Below are 14,844 nucleotides of genomic sequence, written 5' to 3'. Positions count from 1 at the left end.
TTTCAGCCGTGATTTTCTTTTTTTGTTGTTTTTCCATCCCACCTCCTCCTCCTCCTCCTCCTCGAACCAGATGTAAGCAGGCCGAGCGGGACAAGGAGGCGGCGCTGGAGGCCAACCGCCTCTTCAAGCGGGAGTTTGGAGACAAGATAGAGAGCCTGCAAGCGGAGGTGGAGCAGCTCCGAAGATACAGGTACGCTTGAAAATCCAATCGTTTGATTTAGTTTATTTAAGGTCAAACAGAATCAGCACCTCCAAGTCCGAGTCCATGGTTCTCGCCCGGAAAAGGGTGGAGGGCCATCTCCGGGTTGGGGAGGAGACCCTGCCCCAAGTGGAGGAGTTCAAGTACCTAGGAGTCTTGTTCACGAGTGAGGGAAGAATGGATCGTGAGATCGACAGGCGGATCGGTGCGGCGTCTTCAGTAATGCGGACGTTGTACCGATCCGTTGTGGTGAAGAAGGAGCTGAGCCGGAAGGCAAAGCTCTCAATTTACCGCTCGATCTACGTTCCCATCCTCACCTATGGTCATGAGCTTTGGGTCATGACCGAAAGGATAAGATCACGGGTACAAGCGGCCGAAATGAGTTTGGGTCTCTCCCTTAGAGATAGGGTGAGAAGCTCTGCCATCCGGGAGGAACTCAAAGTAAAGCCGCTGCTCCTTCACATGGAGAGGAGCCAGATGAGGTGGTTCGGGCATCTGGTCAGGATGCCACCCGAACGCCTCCCTAGGGAGGTGTTTAGGGCACGTCCAACCGGTAGGAGGCCACGGGGAAGACCCAGGACACGTTGGGAAGACTATGTCTCCCGGCTGGCCTGGGAACGCCTCGGGATCCCCCGGGAAGAGCTAGACGAAGTGGCTGGGGAGAGGGAAGTCTGGGTTTCCCTGCTTAGGCTGTTGCCCCCGCGACCCGACCTCGGATAAGCGGAAGATGATGGATGGAAGGTCAAACACAAAACAATCGGGACGGCGTGGCGCAGTGGGAGAGTGGCCGTGCGCAACCCGAGGGTCACTGGTTCAAATCCCACCTAGAACCAACCTCGTCACGTCCGTTGTGTCCTGAGCAAGACACTTCACCCTTGCTCCTGATGGGGTGCTGGTTGGCGCCTTGCATGGCAGCTCCCTCCATCAGTGTGTGTGAATGGGTAAATGTGGAAGTAGTGTCAAAGCGCTTTGAGTACCTTGAAGGTAGAAAAGCGCTATACAAGTACAACCCATTTATCATTTATTATTTAATCAACTTCCAATTCAAAACTAGAAAATTCCCGCTGAAATTTTGTGCCGTGGACTTCTGGCTGGGAGTCGTCGGAAGCCGCCGTACTTTTAAGATGGTGTAGAGTGTCTGAATCTGTGACTTTTAGGTGTAACTGATTGTGGCTGAGATAGGCACCAGCCCCCCCCCCCCCCCGCCCCCCGTGACCCCAAAAGAAATAAGCGGTAGAAAATGGATGTACAAAATGAGCTATAGAGCTAGCCTAAAACATTAGCATGCATATATTAAAATGCAACTGTGAACGTCTCTGCACGTGGTGAGTTCTCCTGACGCCGACAGATATCCGGGAGCCCGGTAGACAGCTCGAATCAAGTATTTTATTGGCTTGCTTTCCAGCAATATATATTTGGGACTTTCCAGTCCGGCGTGTCTCCCTCTCGCTGGCTCCAACTCCAACAACGTGTCTCGGCACGGCTGCTGCTAATAAAGGCGACAGGTAATTAGATAACCAGTCCCAGCTGGGCCATCTACTCACCTGCCGCTGGCTTCGCGGCCGCTCCTTACACCCCCTTGCTCCACGGCAGGCCCGCAGACCCCGCCCTCCTCCACAGTAAGACTTAACATGTGTGTTAACGATGGCATGCTAACAGTTAGCATGTCTCACATATGAAGAAACACGGCTGTAAGGTGGGAAAAGAGCAAAAAAAAAAAGTAAACATGCTAATATTAGCTTGCTAGCATGCTAACAGTTAACAAGTGTCGCGTACCAAGTTATTTCACACTGGGGTGAACGGAAGCAAATTTAGCTAAAAAATATCACACTTATGTTAGCTTAGATAGTAGATAGATAGTACTTTATTGATTCCTTCAGGAGAGTTCCTTCAACGTTAGCATGCATGCAAGCTAACATTAGCATGCTCTTAGTTAGCTTGTGTCGAAAGTAGCCCAGTGTGTGAACAAAATGAGACATTAAGCGCAGAGCTACGTAAAGGTATGGCTGAGCTACAAGAGGAGGTAATCTTGTCTTTTTGGCGTTTGTCTCAAAGCAATCATCCATTAAAAGGATATGTGCCCATTGAATTGGCCCATTTTTTTTATTTATTTGTGAAGAGCGTCACCATGGTAACATTTCATGTTACCATGGTGATGCTGAAAGTATGGGCACCACTCATCCCCAGACATATACCATGCCTACAATGAAGCACAGTGGTGGCAGCTGCATGCTGTGGGGATGGTTCTTCAGCGGCAGGAACTGGTAGTCTAGTCAGGATAGAGGGAAAGATGAATGCAGCAATGTACAGAGACATCCTGGATGAAAACCCAAAAGAATTGGTGCATCAACAAAGTATCGAGCAAAGGGTCTGAATACTTATGTAAATGTTCTATTTGAGTTTTTAATTTTTAATAGATTGGCGAACATTTCTACATTTCTGTTTCTTTCCTTTTTAAGATTTGGTGCCGAGTGGGCATTAATGAAAAATAAAATGAACTTTTTTGATTTTAGCAAACAGCTGCAATGACACAAAGAGTCAGTAGTTTCTGTACCCACTGTGTGTACGATGCGTCCTCAATGTGAACACTCCCACGCTCGGGCTGCGGACATCACTCCAGGCATACTTGCCAACCCTCCCGGTTGTGCCGGGAGACTCACAAATTTCAGTGCCCTTCCCCAAAATCTCCCGGGGCAAATATTCTCCCGAATTTTTCCCGATTTCCACTTGGACAACAATATTGGGGGAGTGCCTTAAAGGCACTGCTTTTAGCGTCCTCTACAACCTGTCGTAACGTCCGCCTTTCCTCCATACAAACAGCGTGCTGGACCAGTCACATGCTATATGCGACACACATAAGTGAATGGTAGGCATACTAGGTCAACAGCCATACAGGTCACGCTGAGGGTGGCCGTATAAACAACTTTAACACTGTTTCAAAATATGCGCCACACTGTGAACCCACACCAAACAAGAACGACAGACAGATTTCGGGAGAACATCTGCACCGTAACACAACAGAAATACCCAGAACCCTTTGCAGCACTAACTCTTTTGGGACGCTACAATATACACCCCCTGTTAACCCCCCACACCACCGCCACCTCAACCCCGCCCACCTCAACCTCCTCATGCTCTCTCAGGGAGAGCATGTCCCGAATTCCAAGCTGCTGTTTTGAGGTTTGTTAAAAAAAAATAATGCACTTTGTGACTTCAATAATAAATATGGCAGTGTAACTTGAGTTGATTTATTTTGGAAAACCTTGTTACATTGTTTAATGCATCCAGCGGGGCTTCACAACCAAATTAGGCATAATAATGTGTTAATTCCACAACTGTATATATCGGTATCGGTTGATATGAGAATCGGTATTTACGAGTTGGACAATATCGGTATATCGGCAAAAAAGAACCCGCACCAAACAAGAATGACAAACAGATTTCGGGAGAACATCCGCACCGTATCACAACAGAAATACCCAGAACCCTTTGCAGCACTAACTCTTTTGGGACGCTACAATATACACCCCCTGTTAACCCCCCACACCACCGCCACCTCAACCCCGCCCACCTCAACCTCCTCATGCTCTCTAAGGGAGAGCATGTCCCGAATTCCAAGCTGCTGTTTTGAGGTTTGTTAAAAAAAAATAATGCACTTTGTGACTTCAATAACAAAATATGGCAGTGTAACTTGAGTTGATTTATTTTGGAAAACCTTGTTACATTGTTTAATGCATCGAGCGGGGCTTCACAACCAAATTAGGCATAATAATGTGTTAATTCCACAACTGTATATATCGGTATCGGTTGATATCAGAATCGGTATTTACGAGTTGGACAATATCGGTATATCGGCAAAAAAGAACCGGCACCAAACAAGAATGACAAACAGATTTCGGGAGAACATCCGCACCGTATCACAACAGAAATACCCAGAACCCGTTGCAGCCCTAACTCTTCCAGGATGCTACAATATACACCCTCGCTACCCCCCCCCCCCCCACCCCCCCACCCCCCAAGTATGCGACCAGGTTGTCAAAAAGCATCATAATTATTATCTTACATAGACGGATATAAAATAAATAGGGCAGAGAACGGGTGGGAATGGAATGTTTTGGGAAGTCATGTGAAAGTTCGGCCACATTTCCGCCATTGTTACTTGCGTAAAGTCGGATTGCATTCACAGTAGAAATTGCGATGTTTTTCTCACATGTCAAGACCACTAAAAATTATTTTTTTTAAACAAAAAAAAATCTGAATTTGACATCCGGCCGTGCTGTGTAAAGGTATCCTATTTTGCACAGTACTAATAAAGTAGGATGTTATTCTAAAGAGACCTAAAACCAAAACAATGAGCGACGTTCTCCTTCCTGAAGGTCCAATCTGGAGGCGGAGCTGAGGAGGGAGCGAGAGCGCCCCCCGCAGGCTGGACGTCCCAACACGCCGCACGGGGAGGGGAAGCAACCTGAGCACATCCCTAAAGTACACACTGCGTCTCCAACATGGCTACTTCATATTCTCTTGTGTTTATTTATTCTTCTTCATCTTCCAGCCCGACCGGGCGTCTCCATCGAGGACGGAGGAGAACGTTGTTGTCGTCACAACGGAGGACAAGACCAGCCTGAGCTCCAACTTGTAGGAACTTAGAACAAGTTGAAACATTGCTGCTATGTCAAACTTGATATTTCGTTCTCTTTTTCAAAGGTCCTTGTGTCTCTCTGAGGATGAAGAGGTGGGCTTCTACCTTCTGTCAAAAGTTCAGAATGAGTCATATTTCATAACAATGTGGATGTTGCACAGGATGACTCTTTTGTGGAGATCAGCCAACCTTCCATCTGTGACTTGTGCCAGCTGGACGACTCTCTTATCAAGACAAAGGTAGCACACCATAAATATATGGGAAATATTCCTCCATTTTGTCAAACAATCATATCATAATTTTGTAATAAATATTCCTCCATTTTGTCAAACAATCATACCATAATTTTATAATAAATATTCCTCCATTTTGTCAAACAATCATACCATAATTTTGTAATAGATATTCCTTCATTTTGTCAAACAATCATACCATAATTTTGTAATAAATATTCCTTCATTTTGTCAAACAATCATACCATAATTTTATAATAAATATTCCTTCATTTTGTCAAACAATCATACCATAATTTTATAATAAATATTCCTCCATTTTGTCAAACAATCATACCATAATTTTGTAATAAATATTCCTTCATTTTGTCAAACAATCATACCATAATTTTGTAATAAATATTCCTTCATTTTGTCAAACAATCATACCATAATTTTGTAATAAATATTCCTTCATTTTGTCAAACAATCATACCATAATTTTATAATAAATATTCCTTCATTTTGTCGAACAATCATACCATAATTTTGTAATAAATATTCCTTCATTTTGTCAAACAATCATACCATAATTTTATAATAAATATTCCTTCATTTTGTCGAACAATCATACCATATTTTTATAATAAATATTCCTTCATTTTGTCAAACAATCATACCATAATTTTGTAATAAATATTCCTCCATTTTGTCAAACAATCATACCATAATTTTGTAATAAATATTCCTTCATTTTGTCAAACAATCATACCATAATTTTATAATAAATATTCCTTCATTTTGTCGAACAATCATACCATAATTTTGTAATAAATATTCCTTCATTTTGTCATTCACCTGTGAAACAATCATACAAATTCCCACCAAGCATGTACAATATCTTCAAATGTAAACTGTTCTTTTCATCCAAAAAACAAAATATTTTATTTTTGACAAATTTTCATTGAAACAAAAACCAATTCTTACTTTTTTCATTCACTTTTTTTTTTTTTCACTTTTTTCATTCAATTAATTTGTTTATCTTTTACTTTGTTAAAAGAAAAATTAAGAATTTTTGACTGCATCAAAAAACTAAATATTTTAATTTTTCTTTTAAATTACAAAAAATAAGCATTTATTTTTTTCAATCCACTATGGACTGGACTCTCACTATTATGTTAGATCCACTATGGACTGGACTTTCACAATATTATGTTAGATCTACTATGGACTGGACTTTCGCTATTATGTTAGATCCACTATGGACTGGACTTTCGCTATTATGTTAGATCCACTATGGACTGGACTCTCTCACTATTATGTTAGATCCACTATGGACTGGACTTTCACAATATTATGTTAGATCTACTATGGACTGGACTTTCGCTATTATGTTAGATCCACTATGGACTGGACTTTCACACTATTATGTTAGATCCACTATGGACTGGACTTTCACACTATTATGTTAGATCCACTATGGACTGGACTTTCACACTATTATGTTAGATCCACTATGGACTGGACTTTCACTATTATGTAGATCCACTATGGATTGGACTCTCGCCATTATGTTAGATCCACTATGGACTGGACTTTCGCTATTATGTTAGATCCACTATGGACTGGACTCTCTCACTATTATGTTAGATCCACTATGGACTGGACTTTCACACTATTATGTTAGATCCACTATGGACTGGACTTTCACTATTATGTTAGATCCACTATGGACTGGACTTTCACACTATTATGTTAGATCCACTATGGACTGGACTTTCACTATTATGTAGATCCACTATGGATTGGACTCTCGCCATTATGTTAGATCCACTATGGACTGGACTCTCACTATTATGTTAGATCAACTATGGACTGGACTCTCACTATTTTGTTAGATCCACTATGGACTGGACTTTCGCTATTATGTTAGATCCACTATGGACTGGACTTTCGCTATTATGTTAGATCCACTATGGACTGGACTTTCACACTATTATGTTAGATCCACTATGGACTGGACTTTCACACTATTATGTTAGATCCACTATGGACTGGACTTTCACACTATTATGTTAGATCCACTATGGACTGGACTTTCACTATTATGTAGATCCACTATGGATTGGACTCTCGCCATTATGTTAGATCCACTATGGACTGGACTTTCGCTATTATGTTAGATCCACTATGGACTGGACTCTCTCACTATTATGTTAGATCCACTATGGACTGGACTTTCACACTATTATGTTAGATCCACTATGGACTGGACTTTCACTATTATGTTAGATCCACTATGGACTGGACTTTCACACTATTATGTTAGATCCACTATGGACTGGACTTTCACTATTATGTAGATCCACTATGGATTGGACTCTCGCCATTATGTTAGATCCACTATGGACTGGACTCTCACTATTATGTTAGATCAACTATGGACTGGACTCTCACTATTTTGTTAGATCCACTATGGACTGGACTTTCACACTATTATGTTAGATCCACTATGGACTGGACTCTCACTATTATGTTAGATCCACTATGGACTGGACTCTCACTATTATGTTAGACCCACTATGGACTGGACTATTACTATTATGTTAGATCATCTATGGACTGGACTTTCACAATATTATGTTAGACCCACTTTGGACTGGACTCTCACTATTATGTTAGATCCACTATGGACTGGACTCTCACTATTATGTTAGATCAACTATGGACTGGACTCTCACTATTTTGTTAGATCCACTATGGACTGGACTTTCACACTATTATGTTAGATCCACTATGGACTGGACTCTCACTATTATGTTAGATCCACTATGGACTGGACTCTCACTATTATGTTAGACCCACTATGGACTGGACTATTACTATTATGTTAGATCATCTATGGACTGGACTTTCACAATATTATGTTAGACCCACTTTGGACTGGACTTTCACCGACACAGGTACGCTTGAAAATCCAATTGTTTGATTTACTGCCACGGGTGGTGGTGGTTTGGCAGCAAAGATTACATCATGTCTGTTGTCCACAGCTTTATCTGGGCTCAATAATAATACAAACCCCGTTTCCATATGAGTTGGGAAATTTTGTTGGATGTAAATATAAACGGAATACAATGATAACCCATATTCAGTTGAATGCACTACAAACAACAAGATATTTGATGTTCAAACTCATAAACTTTATTTTTTTTTGCAAATAATAATTAACTTAGAATTTCATGGCTGCAACACGTGCCAAAGTAGTTGGGAAAGGGCATGTTCACCACTGTTACATCACCTTTTCTTTTAACAACACTCAATAAACGTTTGGGAACTGAGGAAACTAATTGTTGAAGCTTTGAAAGTGGAATTCTTTCCCATTCTTGTTTTATGTAGAGCTTCAGTCCTTCAACAGTCCGGGGTCTCCGCTGTCGTATTTTACGCTTCATTATGCGCCACACATTTTCGATGGGAGACAGGTCTGGACTGCAGGCGGGCCAGGAAAGTACCCGCACTGTCTTTTTTTTACGAAGCCACACTGTTGTAACACGTGGCTTGGCATTGTCTTGCTGAAATAAGCAGGGGTGTCCATGATGACGTTGCTTGGATGACAGCATATGTAGCTCCAAAACCTGGATGGTTTTTCGACTTTTCTTTTAATTCAATGATAAACTTTTCTTTTTTTAAATGAAGAAAAAAAAATTAATGTGTACATTTTTTTACTTTTTATGAAAAAAAAGTAACTTCTTTTACTACGGTTTTCACCCCAAAAAAAACCCATTTTTGTTCATTTTTTATTCATTTTAAAATCCATCCATTTCCTACCGCTTGTCCCTTATAGGGTTGCGGGGGATCGCTGGAGCCTATCTCAGCTGCATTCGGGGTACACCCTGGACAAGTCGCCACCTCATCGCAGGGCCTCATTTTAAATCAATTAAATGAAATCAATCAATCAATCAATGTTTATTTATATAGCCCCAAATCACAAATGTCTCAAAGGACTGCACAAACCATTACGACTACAACATCCTCGGAAGAACCCACAAAAGGGCAAGGAAAACTCACACCCAGTGGGCAGGGAGAATTCACATCCAGTGGGACGCCAGTGACAATGCTGACTATGAGAAACCTTGGAGAGGACCTCAGATGTGGGCAACCCCCCCCCTCTAGGGGACCGAAAGCAATGGATGTCGAGCGGGTCTAACATGATACTGTGAAAGTTCAATCCATAGTGGCTCCAAGACAGCAGTGAGAGTCCCGTCCACAGGAAACCATCTCAAGCAGATCAGCAGCGTAGAGATGTCCCCAACCGATACAGGCGAGCGGTCCATCCTGGGTCCCGACGAGCGGTCCATCCTGGGTCTCGACTCTGGACAGCCAGTACTTCATCCATGGTCATCGGACCGGACCCCCTCCACAAGGGAGGGGGGGACATAGGAGAAAGAAAAGAAGCGGCAGATCAACTGGTCTAAAAAGGAGGTCTATTTAAAGGCTAGAGTATACAGATGAGTTTTAAGATGAGACTTAAATGCTTCTACTGAATCTAAAAAGCTAAGATAGACTCCAGCACCCTCCACAACCCCAAAAGGGACAAGCTGTAGAAAATGGATGGATGGAATTACTTATTAACCCAACCCATTTTTCAAAACTATGAATATGAATTTCCTTTTAATCCAAAACCATTGACATTTTTTACTTGCCTTTTAATGCAATAAAGTAATTTAAATCTTAAAAAATGTATCATAACCATGTACTTCCAAATGTTTTCTGTCCAAATAATGTAAATATTTTTTTATTTGTGTGGGTTTTTTGATCCACTGACCTTTTGACACATCATCTATCTCACAATGTTGTTTTTTTTTAGTAACTTCCAATCAGGAAAAATCTAGTATAAAAATGTTTGCATCTTCAAATCTTTCTATAGGAAAAACATGTATTTTCTCATGTTATCAAATTGTCTTTTTTTTTTTTTTTAATTTTCAATCCCATAAACCCACTCTTTCCCCAAAGCACATCCAAGTGTGTCCAAAGAAGTGTTTTGACTGACTTCATTGACGAGTATGTGCACACAAACATAACAAAGTTGTTGTTGTAGAAGCAGTGCAAGAACTGCAGCGGCGTCTTCTGCGAGAGCTGCGTGTCCAACCAGCTGCCGCTGCCGTCCTCCATCTTGCCGGAGGTGGTGTGCAGCGCCTGTTTCGCCCTCTTGCTGCAGCAGTACGCCGCCACGCCCTCCTGAAACACGGACACGCCTCCTCTCCCACTGGAACTGCAAGGTGCACTTTTTCTTTTTGGAAGACTCCTCCAAAGATCTCCTCACATTTCACTTATATATAGATCTATACTGTATATACACACAGTGTAGATATATATATATATATATATATGCTTACTGCTACCAAAGATGTTTTTAACCGTAATTGTTTTTAACAAAAGGAAGAGCTGGATTCGTGTTCTAGTAAAACGTGCAACAATTTGACATACACAATACATAAAAAATAATTTTATTATTAAGGAAATACATAGTGATGGATGTACATATCTAAATGTGAAAATACAGTTTTCATCAATGCTATATAATCCATGTTAGTAGAAATACGTCTCTACTTGATTACAACAGCTGATTTATTGATCGTACGTTATCGATGTCTGTTCTTGCAGCAATGACTTCATTCATATCCCGTAGACATGTTTCTTTAATAAACCTGCTGGAGTTTGTTTTTTTTTTAGCCTATTTTTGTATCCATTATTTGAATATTCAAATGATTCAGGGGTTACTTTAATATGTTTGTGCTAAAAAGTTACGGCGTCTTCAGTAATGCGAACGTTGTACCGATCCGTTGTGGTGAAGAAGGAGCTGAGCCGGAAGGCAAAGCTCTCAATTTACCGCTCGATCTACGTTCCCATCCTCACCTATGGTCGTGAGCTTTGGGTCATGACCGAAAGGATAAGATCACGGGTACAAGCGGCCCAAATGAGTTTCCTCTCTCCCTTAGAGATAGGGTGAGAAGCTCTGCCATCCGGGAGGAACTCAAAGTAAAGCCGCTGCTCCTTCACATGGAGAGGAGCCAGATGAGGTGGTTCTGGCATCTGGTCAGGATGCCACCCGAACGCCTCCCTAGGGACGTCCAACCGGTAGGAGGCCACGGGGAAGACCCAGGACACGTTGGGAAGACTATGTCTCCCGGCTGGCCTGGGAACGCCTCGGGATCCCCCGGGAAGAGCTAGACGAAGTGGCTGGGGAGAGGGAAGTCTGGGCTTCCCTGCTTAGGCTGCTGCCCCCGCGACCCGACCTCGGATAAGCGGAAGATGATGGATGGATAAAAAGTTACCAGTACGAGTGTTAGACGTGATGGGTCAACCCATAGTGCACTCAAACAAGGTGTGATACTGTGCGTGTCGCTTTAAGGGCAAAAAAACTGTGAAGTGGGAAAACATGGCATCAATCAATCAATGTTTACTTATATAGCCCTAAATCACTAGTGTCTCAAAGGGCTGCACAAACCACAACACAAACCACTACGACATCCTCGGTAGGCCCACATAAGGGCAAGGAAAACTCACACCCAGTGGGACGTCGGTGACAATGATGACTATGAGAACCTTGGAGAGGACGAAAGCAATGGATGTCGAGCGGGTCTAACATGATACTGTGAAAGTTCAATCTGTAATGGATCCAACACAGCCGCGAGAGTCCAGTCCAAAGCGGAGCCAGCAGGAAACCATCCCAAGCGGAGGCGGATCAGCAGCGCAGAGATGTCCCCAAAGTTAAGTTATCGTGCCGTGATTGTACCAGTCCGGCCCACTTGGGAGTGGATTTTTCTCCATGAGTTCGAAGTAAGCGGTATATCAAAATACCATATTTTGTTCCTGTTTTGACCACAAATTAAAGGCTTACTGCCAGACGATACACAGGCAAGCAGTACTTGGCCACCGGATCAGACCGGACCCCCTCCACAAGGGAGAGTGGGACATAGGAGAAAAAGAAAAGGTCTATTTAAAGGCTAGAGTATACAAATGAGTTTTAAGGTGAGACTTAAATGCTTCTACTGAGGTAGCATCTCGAACTGTTACCGGGAGGGCATTCCAGAGTATTGGAGCCCGAAATGAAAACGCTCTATAGCCCGCAGACTTTTTTTGGGGCTTTGGGAATCACTAATAAGCCGGAGTCCTTTGAAGGCAGATTTCTTGCCGGGACATATGGTACAATACAATCGGCAAGATAAGATGGAGCTAGACCGTGTAGTATTTTATACGTAAGTAGTAAAACCTTAAAGTCACATCTTAAGTGCACAGGAAGCCAGTGCAGGTGAGCCAGTACAGGCGTAATGTGATCAAACTTTCTTGTTCTTGTCAAAAGTCTAGCAGCCGCATTTTGTACCAACTGTAATCTTTTAATGCTAGACATGGGGAGACCCGAAAATAATACGTTACAGTAATCGAGACGAGGCGTCACAAACGCGTGGATAATGATCTCGGCGTCTTTAGTGGACAGAATGGAGCGAATTTTAGCGATATTACGGAGATGAAAGAAGGCCGTTTTTGTAACGCTTTTAATGTGTGCCTCAAAGGAGAGAGTTGGGTCGAAGATAATACCCAGATTCTTTACCGTGTCGCCTTGTTTAATTGTTTGGTTGTCAAATGTTAGAGTTGTATTATTAAATAGAGGTCGGTGTCTAGCAGGACCGATAATCAGCATTTCCGTTTTTTTGGCGTTGAGTTGCAAAAAGTTAGCGGACATCCATCGTTTAATTTCATTAAGACACGCCTCCAGCTGACTACAATCCGGCGTGTTGGTCAGCTTTAGGGGCATGTAGAGTTGGGTGTCATCAGCATAACAGTAAAAGCTAACACCGTATTTGCGTATGATGTCACCTAGCGGCAGCATTAGGGAAGTGGGGATTAGCCTTTAGCATGTATTATCCTGTTTTCTTTTTGGCTTATTGACCAGAATTGTGTGTTTAGACCAGGAACACCCAACTGGTTTTCATTGACGGCCATCAGAGGGCCGTTTGTAACAGCGAATAATGTATGATTTTGCCTTTGGAGTTCATTTTTAATTATATAAAATGTTTTAAGTAGACTGTCGATTTTACAGTACAAAGTTTACATTTTCATTTTACTGTAAAAAAAAAAAAAAAGAAAAGTGTTTTTATTTCTTACATTTACGGTAAATATAAAAACAGTACCACTTTTACAAAAGAAGCTGGCACATTAGTTGCCGGAATTTTAGTATTAAATTGACCAGCATTGTTTTTTACAACATGTTAAAGGCCTACTGAAAGCCACTACTACCGACCACGCAGTCTGATAGTTTATATATCAATGATGAAATATTAACATTGCAACACATGCCAATACGGCCTTTTTAGTTTACTAAAGTGCCATTTTAAATTTCGCGCTGAAAACGTCTCGGTACGATGACGCCATGGATTGTGGAGGACATTTTGTGCCAGCATCGTGCCCAGCATTTAAGTCGTCTGTTTTCATCGCAAAACTCCACAGTATTCTGGACATCTGTGTTGGTTAATCTTTTGCAATTTGTTCAATAAACAATGGAGACATCAAAGAAGAAAGCTGTAGGTGGGAAGCGGTGTATTGCGGCCGCCTTTAGCAACACAAACACAGCCGGTGTTTCATTGTTTACGTTCCCGAAAGATGACAGTCAAGCTTTACTATGGCACAGAGATGTTAAGCGAACAATGTTGGATTGGACCACACACACAAAGTACAGTGTATTATGGAGCGATCATTTTTACCATTCTGTATTCTGAAGGCGATCTATGTTGTGTGTTACTCCAGCATCAATATCAGCAGCGTCCTCCTGACCGTCAGCGTCGGGTTCAAAGCGGTATGGCTCTATCCCTTGTTGCGGTTGGGCCTGGCCGAGTGGTCCTGCCACCCCCACGACTGCCACGGCATCTTCCCTATCTGAATCGCTCCCACTTCCCTCTAGTCTTTTTTTTTTTTCTAGTCCTTCACTCTTACTTACCTCATCCACAAATCTTTAATCCTCGCTCAATTAAAGGGGAACATTATCACAATTTCAAAAGGGTTAAAAACGATACAAATCAGTTCCCAGTGGCTCGTTTTATTTTCCGAAGTTTTTTTCTAAATTTTACACCTCCCGGAATATCCCTGAAAAAAGCTTTAAACTTCTTGATTTTCGCTATTTGCGATTATCCATTTCCCTGTGACGTCATACAGGGCTGCCAATACAAACAACATGGCGGTTACCAAAGCAAGATATAGCGACATTAGCCCGGATTCAGACTCAACAGATTACGCATGTATTGAAACAGATGGTCGGAGTATGGAGGCAGACAGCGAAAACAAAATTGAAGAAGAAACTGAAGCTATTGACGCTATTCGGCCATAGCATGGGTGTACCTAATGAAGTGGCCCATAGCATGGCTGCCTTATTAGCATCGCCAGTAAAATGTGCGGACCAAACGATCAGGACTTTCGCATCTTGTGACACTGGAGCAACTTAAATCCGTCGATTGGTAAGTGTTTGTTTCGCATTATATGTGGGTATCTAGTTTCAAATGTACATACAGATAGCGTAAATAGCATGTTAGCATCGATTAGCGTAGCATGTTAGCATCGATTAGCTGGCAGTCACGCTGCGACCAAATATGTCTGATTAGCACATAAGTCCACAACAACAAAACTCACCTTTGTGATTTCGTTGACTTAATCGTTGCAAATGCATCTGCAGGTTATCCATACATCTCTGTGCCATGTCTGTCTTAGCATCGCCGGTAAAATGTGCAGACACTCAATGGGGGTCT

General features: G+C 42.1%; 1 protein-coding gene across 2 annotated transcripts in view; it reads left to right on the top strand.

The window, feature by feature from the left end:
• Positions 1-10,784, top strand: part of rufy3 (RUN and FYVE domain containing 3) — a 66,208-nt gene extending 55,424 nt beyond the window's left edge. For both annotated transcript variants that reach the window (XM_061895836.1, XM_061895842.1), the window contains exons 13-18: positions 71-190; positions 4,576-4,681; positions 4,752-4,834; positions 4,904-4,931; positions 5,000-5,077; positions 10,146-10,784. In XM_061895836.1, the coding sequence (XP_061751820.1) occupies positions 71-190; positions 4,576-4,681; positions 4,752-4,834; positions 4,904-4,931; positions 5,000-5,077; positions 10,146-10,289 (559 nt within the window). In that variant the 3' untranslated portion in view covers positions 10,290-10,784. The remainder of the gene's footprint in view (positions 1-70; positions 191-4,575; positions 4,682-4,751; positions 4,835-4,903; positions 4,932-4,999; positions 5,078-10,145) is intronic.
• The last annotated feature ends 4,060 nt before the right edge of the window (positions 10,785-14,844 follow it).

This window comes from Nerophis ophidion, linkage group LG01 (genome assembly GCF_033978795.1).
Source record: "Nerophis ophidion isolate RoL-2023_Sa linkage group LG01, RoL_Noph_v1.0, whole genome shotgun sequence".
In the NCBI taxonomy this organism is placed as follows: Eukaryota; Metazoa; Chordata; class Actinopteri; order Syngnathiformes; family Syngnathidae; genus Nerophis; species Nerophis ophidion.
The sequence above is the reverse complement of the archived record's forward strand: the minus strand, read 5'-3'. Positions and strand labels throughout refer to the sequence as shown.